Below are 19,692 nucleotides of genomic sequence, written 5' to 3' on the forward strand. Positions count from 1 at the left end.
GTTAAAGAAGTACTATTAGTGAATCAGTGATTTTTTTTAAATATTTAAACATATTTAAAAAATGTTAGAAAAAAAAACAATTATTGTACAGATTAGTTTCTTAGAATATATAATTTTTGAGATTTATATAACTCCAAAGATAGGATTATCAATAAAATTGGGGGTCCCTCTTCATTTAAAAATAAAAAGTATTCATAGAGAGAGGGTTGGAGCGCTGTAACGCTGAATATGAGAGGTTCTTTCGCTGTGAGCTCTCTCCTCTATGTAATGTCCATCGGTGATGCGGTGTACGCACCTAATTGTTACATGTTATAATATGCTTACAAGTCAGCTTCCATGCTCCAACTCCGGACTCCAGAGCCGTCATTGCAAGACGGTTACTACTCATCGCTGGTTTCTCCAAAAGTGTTTCCTTCTGGATTATTTGCATATTTTAAAAGTAAAATTAATGGTACAAATAGGTTTATCTCTCTTAAACTGTCAGCCTATAGAAGGAACGAATATTCCAGAGAAAAAAAACCATTCTTCCCATTTCTACCAAAAGAAAAAAAGAAGAAGAAGAAGAGGAAGAAGAAGAGTGATCCCTGCACATGTGAACATCCTTTTTTCTTTTTCTTTTTTAACTTGCGATTTGGGTTTGAAGCTTTCAGTCAAAGGCTGGTATTCTAACACATCTTAAGATGAAACATCATATTTCAGATCTTGGAATCTCTTTAGCATGCTCGACTTGTATTTCTCAACTTCTGCATCCTCCAAGGAATCAGGGGTACACCTAATAATTGAGACTGCTCCAGCATGGTGCAAAGCTTTAACAGCTTCATCTGAAAAATTAGGAAGTAAATTGAGCAACCTAGAAAGGAAAAAGAAAATAATAGTTTTTCTAGGTTAAAAGAGATAAAGATATGAATTTTAGTATATCCTACACAAAATACACAAAAAAAGAAAGGAATATGACAGTAAGGGGCATCCCAGAGCTAATCTTAATAACAAATACTCCAAATTGTCTTAGACCAGAGTTAACCCTTATAGAAAGCACCACCCGTTTGAACCTTCTATATTTAAAGCGTCTCACCCTTGATATTTGCATTACACATCGGATTTTCCCAAAATTCAACTTCTTACCTATACACTGTTACCAATATTAGTGAATATTACACACTCGTTTCAGGGGGATCCTCCCACCGAAACCCCCTTCGAACTGATGACCAACTTGACTGCGTGCGAAGCAGCAAGTCAGGATTCAAGTGCCAACTCTTGTGATATCGTTCGTGCCTACAGATTGTGGTTCCATACGCGGATTTAGATACATCCCATACACTACCTCGATCAGAATCAATTCCAACAAAGCTATAGCCTGTTGTAAGGTTCGTAGCCTTTCTAATGAGCACCTGTTTCTCATAATCATAATGATTTCGAAACAAAATGTGAATGCACAGGTATTTTGCTCAGGCATCTAGTGATTTTAAAGCTCGGCATGTTTGTTGGCATGGATGGAAGGAAATGAGAATAAAAAAGAGACTTGAAATCGGAGGTTAAGGAACAGGAATTTTAATTCCATTCACCCTTTTAAAGCTGACTCCAAGGAATTTTGTTCCACCAATGTCGGAGGCAAGGTAGTGGTACTAAGGATTTTTCTTCCAACAGGTATGAGGATTGGCATTCCACATTGGGGGCATAAACATCTATTTCCTAATTCGAATGGTCACTCCCATTCCACATTAGAAAGAAAAGCCTGAATTTCAGTAAGCCAAATGTTGTAAGCCCCTTATGGCCTTACAACATATTGGAAATGTTCTTATAGATTCCAGTTTTGAGTGTACATGCGCACACATGCACAATTTATCACCATGAACAACATTTCCCCTGTATGAACAAACATTAGGAAACAAAGTTTCACATGGTAAGGAAGAACAATATACCCATAGGTACGTAAAGCATTCACTGCTAGCATAAAGCATGACCTGAATGTGAGAGTACAGCAAGGTACGTAAAGCATTCACTGCTAGCATAAAGCATGACCTGAGTGTGAGAGTACAGCAAGGGCCTTCAAAGCTTCCTTCCGTGTGCGGTCATCTTTAGCGGCCCCCAACATATTTAAGAGTTCTTGAGCCCCACCCAGCTCTACTATTTTCATTCTCCTTTCATCTAGAATTTGAAAGAAAAACATGGTTATATATGAGACAAAAGGCAGTAAAAATTTATCAGATGTCACCCTCTAGCCATAAGTTTTATGTGCCCCTACATAGGATAAGATTGAAATCCTAGATGAAATCATTAAACAAAGTATATGAAAACCAGAGTTTGGGACTGTTGTGAAGAAAATAAATAATTGATTAAAATACCATGTGGCTTGACCACGAGGCAGTTTGTTGAACAGAATGATGGAATTCCCTAGTAACCACTGTAAATAGTGGTTAATAGTGAATAAAAAAACATCATTGTAATTTTGATGCCCAGAAGACAGGTGTAATTTACCGATCATTTCAACTCACTGTAGCTCAACTAATAGAAGAGCATTGATAGTTTTATTTTTTTAGTTCAGGGTACGAAAAAATAGGCAAACTGGACAATTACACCCTGGAACCAACAAATCTAAGTTTCTAGTCTTTGGATCAAGACAAGACCGCACTTTTATCAGCATCATGCTCTTCTTTTGAAAACTCGATCACAAACCTTCTCTAGTAAAAGAACCAAAAATAAAAAAAGATTCATGAGAAATAAGAGCATAACTTATGAGATGTAGCAGTAACACCAACACATTACTGCTTAAAATAAGTCAAGGACTTTGGAAATAGCTGAATGACGGGTAGAGTTTCCTAAGAATCCTTTAAATAATGTTGATATCAAAGTTACCATCTATTGCAAACCGAGCTAATCTAGATGCTCCCATTCTCTTAAACAGTGGATCCTTGACATGCAAAAGTGACACGGACTGTTGCATCAAATTATCTCCTGAAATGTGAATTAACATAAGCTTGTCAGGCAAGAACTGCAAAACGGCAGTAATTTTTTCAATATAAGCTTTTTCGATATCTTTTAGCAAACTCATTCACAGACCCAGGTAGGGAAAGAACTGGTAAGCAACAGCAGATGCAGTCCCGGCAAAGATTAGCTTCAATAACCACCCTATCTTTCTTTCAGCATCCTGCTCAATGAAGAGCTCATCTGCAACTAGAAGATCCCAATGATCAGATGAGCTCTTCTTCTTTTTCTTTACCAGTGATGAACAGAGTGCGGTTGACGAGTAAATAAGTACTATAGGGCAATCCAAAAATTAGTATCTCTTTCTGCACTATCTAATGTCAAAATACTTTTTTTTATGAGTTTTTTTTTTTTAATCAAAATACTTCCTAAAAGGTGGCTTCAAGAAATTGTCAAAAAATTTGTCTGGGACTCAAGTACCAAGTAGTAGGCTTCTTTACTAAACTTATCTGTATGAATTCCAATCTATCGAGAATCTTCAGAATGAACAATTATGGGTATTACCATAATCAGAGAAATGGTCGATTGGACAAAGAGAAGGAAGAAACCTTTTCCATTGAATGACGAGAAATTGCGAGATTGCACATTCCATCCAGGTTTAGTTTTATATAAATACTGCACAAAAAAACCACACGCAATATTATATACATATATATATAAGCATGTATAAAGATAACATGTAAGCATAAGGAATTCGATAAATCCAAGCTAAACGAAATGAAAAGAAAAAACGAAAAATCCAATAGGAAGGAATTTCAAATGTAGATTAGAAATGTAAATGCATAAAGAGACTTTAAAAAGGCAGAATAGAAAGAGGATGAAGACGGAAAAGAGGCAGTTTACAGAAGTGAGCTGGGCTGCGAAAGTGCGCATGATGCGAAGTGAGATCTTCTCCTAAAAGATCAGTTTTTCCAATTTCCGGTCACGGAGTAGCGTTTAGTCTTTTGGAAGAATCGGAACAGCAGGAGCGGCAGGTCATCAAACAGCAACCTAAGCAGAAGGCGATGAGGCTTGGAAAAATGGGCTTTTTGGGCTTCTCCTTTAGCGACTGGTATATTACAGGGTTACATTATGTGACAGTGGGCAGATCTGCAGCATGCCGTTTATTTTTCGTTTCTAGGAATTGTTCGGATGACAGTTTCATATTGGCTGAAGCCTGAAATGACAGGTCATGGTTTGTGATTTTCAGTCCACATTTGAGAATTCTTAGAAAAGAGAAATGGGCCGTGCAACAAACGATTGCTCTTGCTCGACAGACCATATACACGTGGACGACGCTTCTCTGTCGAAACAAGCAAGTAATTTCTGTTTATAATATAATTTGTAGGTAAATAATTTTTATTATTTTACGTTAAAGATCGTACACACGTAACATGTCTTTTGTTCGGTTAAGATCCTATGCATGTCATATAAAGTGGATTATGGTTTTTGAGAGAAAAATTTACTTTTTTTTTTTTTTTTGTATTTTATCTTTTTTTTTTTTTTTTATTAACACTGGATGTCTGAAAACAGTGTCCCGATTAATTCTAAGAGTGCAAGGAGTTATCTATAAGTAGAGCTGAGCACCGACCGTTTCAGAGTCGGAGGGCCCAAACTCCGATTCCGACTTCGACTCCGGAGTCGGATTTTGTTATTTGGTTTACACGTAAAATTATGGAGATCATTTTGTTATGTATTAAACTATAATGCCAAATCTGGAAATAAACATAGAAAAAATCAACATTAGCAACCTCAAATATTTGATTAAAGAACAGAGACGTGGATTTGGGTAACCTACCGACTTCGAATCTTTAATGGGTAGTGATTGATCTATGATCGAGAGATGGTGTTCCGTGTTTGCACAGCTGCAATACACCTCAAGAGGCCATCAACGGCGACGATGGGTCATGGGACCTAGGGTTTCAAGGAAAACTTGAGAGAGGCTGCGCGTGAGAGGAGCTGCGCGAGAGAGGGGTTGCGCAAGAGAGGGGCTGCCCGAGAGGAGCTGCGCGAGGGAGGAGCTGCGTGAGAGAGGGGTTGGCTGCTAGAGGGAGAGGAGTGTTGCGGGCCTGCGGCACTGCGCGAGAGAGGAGAGGGCTAACTGCTGAGATTTTGAAGTGAAGATGATTGATGAAGATGAAATCATGAAAGAGGGGGAACTCGGTAGGGCTGAGCACCTAAACAATTAATTAACAAATACAAACGGCGCTGTATTGTATATTAGTATACTAATTAATATGAATCTATTTTATATATTATATATATATGTGAAGAGTCATAAAAAAATATATGATATATATATATTATTATATATGAATATTAAAAAAAAGGCACCATATACGAAATATTAGTAATACACTAATAGTATTAGTATATTAGTATTAGTATTAATATTAGTTATACTAGTAGTGATATTAGTTATACTAATAGTTATATTAGTATTAGTTATTATTAATACTATATATTATACTAATAGTGATATTAATATTATATATAGTTATAGTGATTAGTATAACTATATTAGTATTATTTATAGTGATTTAGTATAAGTTATAGTGATTTAGTATAGTTATAATACTATAAGTTATAACTATAGTCTATATTAGTATTAGTATTAGTATTAGTATTAGTTATAGTGATTAGCATAATTATATATTAGTATTTGCTATGGTGATTTTAATTTAGTATAACTATATAATAGTATTAGTATAAATATTATACTAACTATATCACTGATTGTATTAGTACACTAATGTCTAATACTAGTATATCACTATAGTTAATAGTATCATATAGTAATATAGTATTAGTAATTAATACTATAGTGATTTATATAGTAATTTATATATAGGCTTAAAGTGGTTTACTAATTTATATATAGTAATTAATACTATTAGTAATTTATATGAATAATACTTTGGTTATTATACATTAGTATTATATGTTATTATAAATTTATAGATTAGTGTTTATCCATTAGTATTACAATATTAGATGTTGATGTTATTATGCATCTTAGTGTCTATAGTATATTATATATACATTAGTATTACATGCTATTATATTTATACATTAGTAATTTAGTGTTACATGGTAGTAATATTATAAATTTGTAATAGTATGATATTTACATATAGTCATATACTAAACTATTATTAGTCAATTTAGTCTATATATTATAGTATAAATATATTATTTAACTAGTATATTATTGAATTTAACTAACTATATAAGATATAGTTGTATAAAATTTAAATAATTAATATATATAAAAACACATCTTTTTATAAAATATGTATAAAATCGGAGGCGGAGTCGGAGGGCCACGTCGGAGGCGGAGGCGGAGGGTCGGAGTCGGATCGGAGCGGAGTCAGTTCATCAATGACTTCGACTCCAACTCCGACTTCCAAGAGGTAAACCGGGCCTAGAAATATCCACAGAAGAATCAGGCATGGTAATGGGCCTCGAATTTGTAATAGGATTTTTCAGTCTACAAAAAAACTTCAAAAATCTATAACAATCCATTGAACTCACTGATTGAAGTCTATGTTTCAGTTCATAGCGGGTAGAGTATGGCATACATTTTGTTTGTTCTGGTTCAACGATATATACATTTTGTGCTGCATACTGATCTTCTTTTCGTAATAAAAGAAAGGAATGTATATTCGGAGTCACACCATAGAAATACAGCAACTTATATATATACACATGCACACATACACGAGGAAGAGTTGCTAATTACGAAGAAATGGCATATATATACCACACTGCCGAAAGTGAAGGGAGAGTGCATGAAGACAGAGAAAGAGAGGGTTTTAGATGGGAGACAATTATTTCAACGAATTATTATTTATTTTTTAAACTACTACTTGGAGACTGAAAATTTTTATTGATTTTCTAAACAAAATTATTTCAAGGAAAACGTTTAGACAATTCGATCTACTGTTATAGATCTTCCTTTATTTATTTATTTTTTATCGCAAACAATGTAAAAGATTACCTAAAATGACAATAACTTTCCTCCAAATCAGAAAAAAGCTTAGCATTCATTCGTATGCAAGTATAAATGAAAAATTAGAGAAAATGGACATGTGAAAGTTTAATTAACTGCTCACGTGTTTCTCTCCAAAGAGCGCAATTATTTTATCTTTCTTTTGTGTGTTCTTAGACGCTCCCTCCTTTCTCTGCCCTTACGGATCTTTGTAAAACCCTCGATGCTTGCTTTATAGAAATGCAGGCTCAAAGTAATGTTTTCCATTAAAATAGTACCTACCGAAAACTAAATAAAACCGGAAGTATTTTACCAGTGAAGTGTGAAAAAGAACAAACCACAAAACAACGAAGAAGTTAGTAAACACCGAAAACAACAAACTTCATCATGTGTAGCTGAGTCCACCACTGTCCGCCCTCAATCACTTTGTTTATAAAGATAACCCTTCCTGTGAAAACTGTCCGTTCAACGTCAAACCACTCTACTTCCTGTTCAAGTCCACATCCATGAGCCATGACAATACAGAGTAAAAACGAGATGTAAGCAACATTCATTTATAAAGGAAAATAGTCAAAGCTTCATGATGAACGTGCATCCAATTATTCTATCGATAGCAATATAACAATACTTGTTCCGGGGATAAATGGAAAATGAAGTTAATTATGAACGATAGAGAATGAAAACGTATAATTAACTGATCACCTGCTTTTGACTGTTGGGATAACCAATCCCCTTTTCTCTAGGCTCTTATACCGGTCCTTCACAAGGGTGCAACAACCCTAAATACAAAATAGGGATCAGGAATGCTCTCTAGCATCCATCAAAACCATAAAAATTGCAAGTTCAACAATAACTAGGAAAGCTTTGGAAAGAAAGGGAAATTTTTCATTAAACCTTCAACTTGCGGAGTGATCCAGTTATTTCTTCAGATAGTAGCACTTGAACTGGGGCGGGCTCATATCTGAAATGAAGATTAATCAGTTATTGCTGCTGGAAAAAAAAAAAATGACCACACTATTCAAGTTTGAGTGTATCTTTATGAATTAGATGCCTTCAATTTTCAATAACATGTGGCACCTAGACCATCTGTAGGGATTGAACCAAGGAACCCCCACCCCGGCGAGCAGAAGAGAGAAAAAAAAGCTACAAGATGCACACAATATTAGTAGTTGAAGTGAAGTTTCCACCTCCAACCAAAAAGTAGAGGACTAGTTCAAGGGAAAAAGAGGTAGCTAGCATTCCCTTCACTTCTATAACTCTATCGTTGCACCTAAGACCACAGTTAGTTATCATATATCATAAAATCATAAACAGAGATTATACTTGTGCCTCCCCAAGCGTGGTGGACATGACTTTAGTCTTTCTTGTTTGGCTACAACTCGCCGGAGGTGTCTTTTCTGCTTCTCCTCGTCCTCCTTGGCTATTTCGTGAATGATATCTGGTAAACTGTCATTAGGAGGACCAAGCAATGGTTAGAATATATTCTGCATAGAGGTATTTGTTTGCAGAATCAAAGTATCATCTTACCAGTCAATTTCTTTAGATATTTCATCCACCCTTCTAGCTTCTGCTTCCTTTCTCAGCTTTTCTTTTTGTCTAGCTCTCCTATTCAACTCAACTCGTGTCAACCTCTTTGTCCTACTTGACCTGCAATATGAACTCATATTTAGCTTTAATCATATTCGCATCATAATAAGGGGCATGACCAGATATGGAAGCCAGAAATTCATTCTGATAACAATAGATGTGACAAAAACTTTATGAAACATGCCAGCACAAGCCCACGTATATAATGAAAATGACACCATCAAGATACTAAAGAAAAATTTTTATTCAACTTGATGGATTTGCAGTCACCCAGTAGAACCTTGAGCCCAAATTATAAATTAAGAATAAAAAAAAATGAAAACTGATGATTGCCACAACAAACTAACCTTTGATCCAGGGCAGACTCCTCATTTTCACCCGAAGTTTCCAAATTTGTCTCATCATCATCATCACTTCCCTTATCTGCCTCCATAAAATACATCTAAAAAATAGCTGGTTATTATGGGGTCCCACTTTAGTTATACAATTCAATAGCAATATTACATATTTCATGAAAAGGATCTCTAGCAGAGAATTTTCTTCATGGATAAATTGCGCATAACCCAACAGCCACAGTGCCCAAGTACATGGGATGGGTGCAAAATTCACTAATGCCGCTACCCCTTAAAGCAAAAGAGGATTCCTAGTAGAAGATAAATAAATGAAGGAAAAGAGACTAACATCTTCTTCGTCGATGACTTCCCCAGGCACAGTTAATGGAACTGGCTGAGGGCCCAACTCTTTTTGATAGACCTTCTGCATTTCTTCTGCAACAGCATGAGCCAGCACCTCCTGATTTGCCAAAAGAAGAAATCAAAATGTATGCAACGTAGAGCTCCCATGCAGAGGAAAAATATGTATTATGTATCACAAAATTACCTGATGACTTTCTACTGAGGGATTGAATGAGCAACCTGGAGGCTCAACTTCTACTGCTGGAATAATTGAAGGCTTCAATCTCTGACAAGAATAAGGGGTAAACACTCATATTATCAACTAGGACCATTAAAGACCAAGCAATGCAACATCTTTAGCATGCACTTCAGTACTAAGAAATCATAAAGAGAATTGACTCTTGAGATTTTATGGCTGCAAAGGAACAAGGGATACACCTTGCATCAATCTATAAAGCTCAGAATCAGAATTAACTTTCTTATACCTTAGCTCAGAATTGAGATATAATTACACAGGCGAGGACACGAGACATACAACAGTTTCATCAATATTTTGAATTCAAGCATACACAATAATATTTTACCTTTACGGCATCGCCGTTGCCTTCACCTGCAAGAGTGTCAAAAAAACATCTGTGATGCATGTAATATCAGGATAACAAACCAGTGAAAGCATTAATGCATCAGTTTAATGTAGAAGAAACCTTTGTCATCCCATATGTCGTCCATGCCAGAAGCTGTGGTAGAATCACCCTGAGAGACGTCATCAACAGAAAAGGTAAACAAAAAGAGATAAGAAAACAAGTTCCAAAACTCAAACGTATTAGCGTCTCTACTGATTATGTATATTGTAGACCTTGGGACAATCTTCAGTTGCATCATTTGCCTTTGAAACCTCCTTGTGCATTCTCTTTGTTTTCTTCAGTGTTGATGATGGAACTGGCTGAACAAAAGGGTTCTTCTCTAGCAGGCTGTCACAGCGGAGTACTTTTTCCCTATGTTTTTCAATCTTCCGCCTCACAGAAAGATCTGATCAGAAAAAAGATACAGAACTTCTAATCACTTTCTTTGAAAGAAAAAGGCCTCCATGCACATTAGCCGGAATTAGTTCATAGTCTCAATAAAAAAATACACAGTTTCCATCAACTAAACACGATGCTTATCCCACCACGAAGCCAAGTGATTTACTTCCCATCAGATTTTTTTTTTTGATAAGTTACTCCCCATCAGAAATTTTCTTCCCAACCCTTTCACTTTGCCAGAAATTTAATCAGCCGGTAAGAATTAGTGGCCGACTAATTCCTTTTCAGCAAGTGCAATGAGACGTTGGGAGCAGCCAGGCCCCAAAATCAAAGCCAAAACGGCCTCAAATTCGAAGGTAGGAGACATGAGCATCAGATTATTGGACACTTATAAAGATGCTACAAATCCTTCTCACCCACCAAGGAAAAAATATAAAACCAAACGGGATAAATAATTTGACAACCTTACTCATAGTAGATATTCCTTGAGAATTGCAGATTCAAAATCAATCACGTTGCAATTAATATCCAAATCATAAAGAAGTGCACAAATTATAAATCACCGACCCTAAAAAAAGAAAAAACCTAACATTCGAAGCCTTCAGAATCGGAGTGAGAACAAGTAAATCCATGTATACACAAAGGTAAAAGAGCTAAGCTAAGATGGAGAAGTTGAAGAGGGGTGTGGAGAGGCGGGTAAAAAGAAGAGAGAGTACCTTTGGATCTGTCAAGAACGAAGAGGGAGTCGGAGGGGGCGGAGGAGAGAGAGCCACCAGAGAGAGCGTCTTTGGTGGACTTCTCGAAGAAGTGTTCGATATCTTCCGTGCTTATGTTTGCCCTCCATGCCTTCTTCCCCTTTCTGGAGCTCTTCGCCTTCTTCCCCATCTCTTTCGATCTCTCTCTGTGATCCGAGTCACAATGTGGGCGTGAGTCTTTGTTCTGTCAGTAGGTCCGGAAAATTGGCGGAGAGAATGCGCTCCAAAAGGCTCGCGCTAAACCCTAACTGCGTTCCCAAAACTCCCACTCCCCAGAGGCAGAGACGACTCGTACGTGAGATTCCGGATCCTAAACAGAACAACCCCCTCGTAAATTTCTATTTTCTTGAAAACATTTTATTATTTATTGTGAAATTTATTATCATTATAAAAAATTAAATATTAATATTTTTTGTTAATTAAAATTATATACTTTTATGTCAAATATTGGAGTAGTAAATGAGCAGTAGTAACCTATCATTATCTTAATACCAAACCGGTCACATTTAATAATGGTCAGAATTCTAACAGTGACAATTAGGGATCGATATACTAGTTAATGATGCAAAGGCATGTTTGTCCATTTGTGTGAAAAAGTCTTGAAAATAACATTTATAAATAATAAATAAAATGTGTTTAAAATATGATAACGTAAAGTACCATAAAAATTTAGTATAAAAATCTAAAATTGATTGATTTCATAAGCATTCATAAATATGTTTTTTCTTTTTTGGCCAAAATCTTTAATTGAAAAACAATTATGGCATTCAGAAGAACGAAAATTCCTAAAACTATCTTGCTAATTAACTACATATTACGAATAATTGACTTGTAAAAGTCTCGTATGATCAATAATATATAATATATAATTTAGAATTTATTTATGGTTATAAATATTAATAATGACATAATATATATTTAACATATGAATATATTTTATTTTATTTATTTCTGAATTTTATAATATAAACTATAATCTATCATATCAGGAAATACTTTATCTTCATAAAATTATTATAAACAAATAGTATCAAATAAGATGAAAAAAATGGTATAGATCATTTGTGAAATAATTTGTAAATGGGATATTTTTTGAAATAATATATTTTTCATATCTAAAGTTTGGGACCTAAAATTCGAAGACCAATCCGTGTAACAGTCCAGCCCAAAAATGAAACCCAAGCCTTAGCTACCTAAACGGCAGTGCTTTGGCCATAAGGAATGAAAACCCTATATTTTTCTTTCTTCACTTCTCACATGTTTCCCTTACATGAAAAAGATTCAAATTCTGGTATTATTTTTGGAAGCTAGCCTAATTTAGTAAACTAAGATGGAATGAAAATATCAAACCCGATTTTTCTTCCTGACGAAATGGAGACTATAGGAAAGTAGAAATTAGCTAACCATCTGAACTATACAATGTAAAGAAAGGGGAAAAAAAAACCAAAAAAAGAAAAAAAAAAACCAAAAATGTAAGGCCAACAAATTTCAGACGACTACCAATGAATTAACCCCATTCCATTCATGTAATATTAATGTTATAGATGAATGGATTTATTTGTTGAAGAAGGATATATAAATTATTGTGACATTTAATATATATAAAAATATACATTAGCCTAACATTGTCAATATTAATATAAAAGATGAAATCAGCTTTGAATTACTGCGAATACAATCGAACCCATATTTATCTACGTATGATCAGCTTGTAAAAGTCTTGTATGATCATCGACAATATAGAAATGTCAATATTTGATAAATTTTTGTTAAATTTGTAGGATTTATTTATGGTTTTAAAATATTAGATATTTTTTAATTTAGACATGATACACTTCTGAAAGTAAAATATCAATAATGACATAATATATATTTAAAATATGAAGATGTTAATATATATTTAAAATATGAAGATGTTATAATTTATTTATTTAAGAAATTTATAATGTGAACTATAATCTAACAAGTCAGAAATTAAAATATCTTCATAAAACTTTTATGAACAATTAGTACTAATTTAGAAGGAAAAAAAATACCATAGATCATTTGTGATAAAATTTTTAGATAGGTTAATTTCTGACATGGTCTGATTTTTATATTTAAACCTCAGAGGTGAAAAACCCAGGCTCAACCCATGTGAAGCCCAGCGAAAAGAAACAAAGCCCAATCCCCCTCTGAACGACACTGTTTCAACCCTAGGATTAAAACCCTAATTTTTTCCTCCATCTTTTATTCTCCCCTCCCTTCTTTTACTCACGCTGCTCCATATTTATGAAAACCTTTCCCCTTTATGAAAACCATCTCTCTCTCTCTCTCTCTCTCTCCCCCCCCATCACTGACACCAACTTTCCCACAAGAGCAGTGCTACTCTGTCGTCTAAGTAGCACCGCTCGATGTTATTGCTAATTGCAAAAACAACTTTTTTTTTTTTTATTTTTCTATTCACATTTTTTTAATATATTTAAATATTTTTAAAAAAATAAAAAAATACATTAATACACTTGAAATCACTTCTATCATCATTCGGTAAAATAAAAATAAAAATTTATCGAGCAGTCAAACCGAGCGGTATGTTTGGGGCGGCAGAGTAGCATTTTCTTCCTACAAAACTCTCTCCATTTTCCCATCTCATCTACTACCACTTCTTTCTTTCTCTCTCGGTCACTTGGTGAAGCTGCTGCCGATCACAAAAAAGAACAATCAAGCACGATCTCTTCTCTCGCATCTCTGCTCCGTCCCTTATACACCAACAAAAAGGGCCATTCTCGATCACCACTCTTGCATCTCACCTGCGGCCGTCGTCCATAAAGATCAACCCACACCTCTTCATCTCCCCCCTCCTCTGAAGAAATTTTTTTGGTTGCCGTCATATGGGTATGAATGGGTTTTTGAATCGTTACAAATCTCATCAGATTTGGTTTTTCTTTTCTTTTTTTCTTTTACAAATCCAACTACAAATTTTGGTAATAGTCTTAGCAGAGTTTCTTATTTTATTTAGATATACACTTATTACACATTGTTTTTACATTTTATTTTGTTTTGTGTAAATGTGTATGATTGATTTAATGAATTTATACAAATTTGAAGGGATTTTCTTTGGATTTACGCTGGTTTCCTCCTCTCTCTGTCTGCTTCTTTATTAAAAATTTCCTTTCTGAATGGTTACAAATCTAAGTAGATTTGTTTCGGTTATGTCATATGGTTATGTTTATGAATCCTTAAAAATTTGAACATATTTTGAATTTTTTTGTATAAAACCGAAGTGAGTTTGTAGAAATTTGAATAATTTTTTTTTGGATTCTCTATGGGTATGAGTTTTTTCTTGAAGTTGAAGAAATTCAAACACAATGTATTGGTGTAAATTCACTGTTCATGGAACTGAGGAGCAAAAACGTTACAAATTTCTTTGGTCGCCATCATATTGGTGTGAATGGGTTTTTGACTCGTTACAAATTTCATCAGATTTTTTTTTTATTTTACAAATCTGACTACAAATTTTTGTAATAGTTTGAGCTGATTTTCTTATTTTCTTTATATCTAAACGTATTAAATATTGTTTTTACATTTGATTTCGTTTAGCGTAAATGGGTATTATTGATTTAGTGAATTTATATTTGAAGGAATTTTCTTTGGATCTGCATTGGTTTCCTCCCTCTCTCTCTGTTTGCTTCTTTGTTAGAAATTTCCTTTATCAATGGTTATAAATGTGAACATATTTGTTTTGGTTATGTCATATGCGTATGAATTCATTTCTGAATCTTTACAAATTTGAATATATTTTGAATTTTTTTTGTACAAATCCGACTATAAATTTGTAGACATTTGAATTTTTTTTTATCTGTGTTGCTTTCGTCTCTGTGGGTATGAGTTTTTTCCTGAAATTGAAGAAATTCAAACACAATGTGTCGGTGTGAATTCACTGTTCATGGAATTGAGGGGCAAAAACGAAAACCACGAATAAAACAAAAACAAACCGAGGGACAAAAAAGGTAAACAAACAAAATATAGGGGTAAAACCGTAAATGCATGACCAGAATATAAAAAAGCAGGGATAAAGAGGGAAAACAACTAAAAAAGAAAGGCAAAATTAGAAGAAAATATAAGGATAAAACCATAAATGCACGAGCAGAATATTGGGGGTATAAAACAGAATATTAGGGGTGTAAAAATTAACTGAAAAATCCGCCCGAACCGATAGAACCGGTCCTATTCTAGACCGTTCCCTTAGTTCTAAAACTGGCCAATATCGGTCCAGTTCGAGTTCTATGCTTTTTAGGACCGGACCGGTTCACTATATTATATATTTTAAATTAATTTATTTAATATTATATTTATATATGATATATGATAATATAAATTATAATTATATATAAGATAATGTTATTATAATTTATAACATAAAATTTTAATTTTAAACATGAAAAATTATTTGATCATATGCTTTAAACATAATATATATATATATATATATTAATAACATTCTATAGCTTAATAAATTCTCAACATATTTCTTTTGATAAATACATAATACATTAGTAATACTAATATACATAATTAATATATTAATTACATTTCACTTTAATTGATTGGTATACATTAGTATAATAATGTATATTAGTATATTAATTACATTTTATGCCCTAATACTAATACTGTTAAAATCGAAAAAATGGACTGGAACTGGTAAAACTGGAGGTACCGATTTATGAGGGTAACTGATGCGTAATCAGTTTTCGAAAATAAAAAATCAATGCATACCGGTTTGATTCTAAATTTTGTCCAAAATTGGACCGGACCGGACCGGTTACACTAATATATATATTTAAAAAAAAATTGAAAAATAACTAAAAAAGAAGGGCAAAATTGGAAGAAAATGTGAGATAAAAAAACACTACTCATCCTAAATAGATGCTTTTATAAGAAGACTAGTAAGGAGGTTACGTGCAAGGCACGTATGCCCTTGTATGTAGCGTCTGGTTGGAGGAAAAAAAAATATATACAAAAATAAAATTTCTTTGCAAAAGCATACAATAGTAACAATTCATTAATTAAATAAAAACTCTTTAAAAGCAGATTATGAACAACACCTAATTAAAAATACCATTATTTACATAAATGAGCCAACATAAAAAATCAAGATTCAATTGACAAGCTCATGAGAGTTGCATATCTAAAATTATCAAGATTATAAACACAATTTTTTACATAAATATTATCGAGTTTATAAGAAAAAAAAAATAATAATGCATGTTGAAGTTACAATCAAATATAATTGTCCAATACATGCATGGTAACATGCCTATAATGTCGTACGGTATGTAGTAACTAAAAGTCGATGAATCCAAATTTATTTGTTCAATAAAAGGGTCGGATGGAAATAAGATTAATGAGTCGTGTAGTATTAGTATATGTCAAATTAATAAACCGATCGACAATGCAAATAGCGATCTATAGGGCAAAAATGATAGAAACGTAAATAAGATAAAGATCAAATAATAATACAATATGAAATGAATAATTTGGTTTTACTCACCAATTACGTGCATGCTAGTAGCTAGCTAGCTGCATGATTTAATTGTCGCCACATGATATATATATAATTATATGCTAGCTAGCTGTTTCTAATTTAATTTGGCCATTTCTCCATTATTATATACATGATAACACAGGTAGCGTTATTCCTAACAAGACATATTATTCAGTAGAGTACCGCTGCTTCGTTGAGGGATCCCACTAGTATATTTTATGTGTTTTTTTTTTTCACATGCATTTTTTTAACATTTTTCAATATTTATTTAGAAATAGACATTAAAAAATATTTCTTTAATTACTAAATAAAAAAGTATATAAAAAAAATTCAGGGAGCTAGCAGAAAGGTTAATATTTTCTAAAATCAATTGTGCCTACCTAGTATATATATACACACATGATGACTATGTCATACTGCATGCACGCTAACCCATCTAAATAAGTCAGGATCATTTTTGTCAATACACTAAAAGAGTTTAAAACTTTTAGAAGATACTACATGGCAAAGGATTTTTAATGACAATCTTTGTAATTATAGTAAGCTATTTTTGTACTTCTCTATAAAACTGAAAACTTAAAAGGGCACAATTGTAATTATAATCAATTATAGAGGGGTACATGCGGAATAGAGAGTATAAAAAAAAAAAAAAAAAAACTCTTCATTACTGTTCATATGCAGATAAGCGCTTTTAATATATAAGAGATATATATACAAATTAAAAGCATCCATTTTCAACTTTATATTATAAAATGTTCACGTTGAATATTTTAATAATTATTGGATTTTGGTGGTGCTAATTAAGTTGTATCATGTCATTTCAATTCTATTTGGACTTTAATTACCGTCGTCAGACTGCAAGCTTTTAAACCCTTAATTAGCTACTCATACATGCATACATATATATGTAATGTGAAGCCAAACTTCTTGTCTTTGTTGCTTATATTATATATCCTTGCAGATTCTCTAATGGCTAACATGAAGAATATGGCCAAAAGGGAAGAAAAAAAATGTCGACAAAAATTCTCTCTCTCTCTCTCTCTCTCTCTCTCTTCATAGGCATATATTTATCACTAACTTTATACTTTTATTATATTTGTTCATGATGGTCGATCACATGCGCACGCACGTAAATGTTCTTTCCCGAAGTGAGATTATATGTCACGTGAATTTTGCTAGCATGTTCGCAAGAATCCTAGCTACTATATATACTTCTACCTGCAAAAAAGATAAGTTATATATAGTACAATATATCAGAAATAAATACAGTATTCATGATAAGGAGTTAATTAATTAGCTGATGATCGTGATAGGGAAATGTGTAATTAGATGGTTCTCGATCTTGAGACAGGAGTACGTACTCGATCACATCAAATATCGCTTGCTATATATATATATATATATATATATATATAAAATTACTAAACCATGTTACCATGGTGTCTTAATTTGCTAATTAATAGTACTATTATTATAAGGGTTAGCATGATATTAAGCATATCAGCGTACTCATCATCCCACACATCTCATTTTTTTTTATTCTTTTTAAATTAATTAAATTTTTTTACTAATTATCTATATACTACACATTTGATAAGAATAAAAATTAAAAATAATAAAAAAATATAATATGTGATATGTGGGTTGACAATGAATATAATTTTTCTAAAGGTATATATAAATCACGGTTGATTGAGTTATAATATAAGCATTCTTTTGAGGAAAAAACTTTCTTAATTAATTAGTACGCATTCTTCGTTATGTTACGATTTAATAAGGACGATTAAATCTAGATATGACATGCAGATGGCAGGCTTCAGAGCATCAATATGAGTGGCGCAAGTGGGAAGGAAAGGCTTCCTGACACACGTAATGACGGGCATGCGCAAATAGATATATAAAGAGGTCTTTAGCTTCTTCTTTAGTTGGCCGTAAAAACAATAAAACCCAATACAGGACCCAACCACCGGGTCACATTATGAGTGGGGGACATGACAGGTAGGTGGTAGGTTTCAAAGCATCAACATGAGTGGCGCAAGTGGGAATGAAAGGCTTTCTGACACGCGCAATGACGGGCACGCGCAAATAGATATATAGAGAGGATCTTCTTCTTTAGTCTTTCTTCTCTTCCTTTCGACTTCTCCTTCAATCTCGAGACAAGGAGTTCAAGTGAATGCATTTTTTCCAGTAAAATTATATTCCAAAGCCACCATTGTATAGTGAGGAATATGAGACTATAAGAGACTGTAAATAAAAATATTATAGTTGATTTTTTTCTCTCTAAACGCCTGTAGACGTAGGTATTATGCCGAACCATATAAATCCATGTTCATCTCTTTTATTTCTCTGCACTTATGTTTTCTATTCATTGCCAGGGACGTACATATCGCCACCGTATAACCGCATCAAAATACTGCCAGGGCCTCCAAACAATACTGAATGAGGCCCAAGTCACTCTAATGGGCCGGAAATGACTATTTTTCCTCTTTCAACTTGTTGAAGCGATTTTTACAGCATCAACATTCCTAATCTCCCATTCTTTAATTAGTAATTATATAATAGAACAAGCTGCCGGCGGCCTGCAACACAGTGAAATTTTATTTTTGAACGTTTGATTAATTAACATGGTCAAATAAAACTCATTGATAATGAGAGGTAGTATTGTGGATCTTTCCTCATGAAAATAAAACAAAATCAATAATTTTAAAGCCCTAAAGAAATGAAATAATATAGAGGCTGTCAAGATTGGAAAGAAAACTGCATCAATATATAATTGATACACTGACCACTAGGGGGATTTTTCTTTTAAATCTTATGATATTCCTTTTTATTTTTACCCAAAAATTAAATACTCATGATAGAAGCATGGCAAGTAATTGAGTAAATTATTAAGGAAGATATATATATATATATATATATTATATATATATAGAATAACATGAGTGGAGAATTAATTACAGGAAATTATATGTGGCAATTAACAGTACTCTATGTTGTTGAGAGAAAAACAGTACTCTAGGCTAATCTAAAAGTAGTAGTGTTGGAGAAAGGACGTAAGTAACAGTGTTGTTACGAGAGGGAAGTAGACGGAGATTCTTGGATTAGTTAAAATTAAATAATATTTTTTTGATGAATATAAGATAAATTTAATTTTTAATTATTTTATTTACATAAA

The 19,692-nt window shown here is 33.2% G+C and overlaps 2 protein-coding genes across 4 annotated transcripts; both read right to left on the bottom strand.

The window, feature by feature from the left end:
* Positions 1–408: 408 nt before the first annotated feature.
* On the bottom strand, positions 409–3,984 carry LOC121247578. 3 transcript variants are annotated; one of them, XM_041145949.1, is made up of 6 exons: positions 3,826–3,984; positions 3,531–3,597; positions 3,058–3,165; positions 2,854–2,952; positions 2,020–2,145; positions 409–821 (listed from the first exon to the last, which is right to left on the bottom strand). In XM_041145949.1, the coding sequence occupies exons 1-6, from the start codon at positions 3,853–3,855 to the stop codon at positions 676–678; spliced, it is 576 nt and encodes a 191-aa protein (XP_041001883.1). In that variant the 5' UTR covers positions 3,856–3,984; the 3' UTR covers positions 409–675. The 3 variants fall into 3 exon arrangements, with proteins under 3 accessions (XP_041001883.1, XP_041001885.1, XP_041001884.1); XM_041145951.1 differs by having other exon boundaries at positions 3,487–3,597; XM_041145950.1 differs by having other exon boundaries at positions 3,058–3,171; positions 3,487–3,597.
* Positions 3,985–7,202: 3,218 nt separating this feature from the next.
* LOC121247167 (ribosome biogenesis protein NOP53) lies at positions 7,203–11,297 on the bottom strand. Its single transcript, XM_041145516.1, has 12 exons — positions 10,952–11,297; positions 10,070–10,242; positions 9,918–9,966; positions 9,798–9,823; positions 9,419–9,499; positions 9,221–9,331; positions 8,887–8,981; positions 8,480–8,599; positions 8,276–8,398; positions 7,847–7,913; positions 7,655–7,731; positions 7,203–7,440 (listed from the first exon to the last, which is right to left on the bottom strand). Exons 1-12 carry the CDS (start codon positions 11,118–11,120, stop codon positions 7,434–7,436), a joined length of 1,098 nt encoding a protein of 365 aa, XP_041001450.1. The 5' UTR covers positions 11,121–11,297; the 3' UTR covers positions 7,203–7,433.
* Between the last annotated feature and the right edge of the window lie 8,395 nt (positions 11,298–19,692).

Source organism: Juglans microcarpa x Juglans regia, chromosome 1S (genome assembly GCF_004785595.1).
Source record: "Juglans microcarpa x Juglans regia isolate MS1-56 chromosome 1S, Jm3101_v1.0, whole genome shotgun sequence".
Taxonomy (NCBI): Eukaryota; Viridiplantae; Streptophyta; class Magnoliopsida; order Fagales; family Juglandaceae; genus Juglans; species Juglans microcarpa x Juglans regia.

Excerpts from the sequence above, each read along its gene's own strand:
- LOC121247578 (XM_041145949.1), bottom strand. The coding sequence starts at position 3,855 with ATGCGCACTTTCGCAGCCCAGCTCACTTCT. Across the intron at positions 2,953-3,057 it reads CCAGTTCTTTCCCTACCTGG|GAGATAATTTGATGCAACAG; the intron begins GTCTGTGAATGA and ends TTCACATTTCAG. Across the intron at positions 2,146-2,853 it reads AGCTCGGTTTGCAATAGATG|ATGAAAGGAGAATGAAAATA; the intron begins GTAACTTTGATA and ends TTCAAATTCTAG.
- LOC121247167 (XM_041145516.1), bottom strand. The coding sequence starts at position 11,120 with ATGGGGAAGAAGGCGAAGAGCTCCAGAAAGGGGAAGAAGGCATGGAGG. Across the intron at positions 9,967-10,069 it reads CAACTGAAGATTGTCCCAAG|GGTGATTCTACCACAGCTTC; the intron begins GTCTACAATATA and ends GACGTCTCTCAG. Across the intron at positions 7,914-8,275 it reads CCACGCTTGGGGAGGCACAA|ATATGAGCCCGCCCCAGTTC; the intron begins GTATAATCTCTG and ends TCTTCATTTCAG.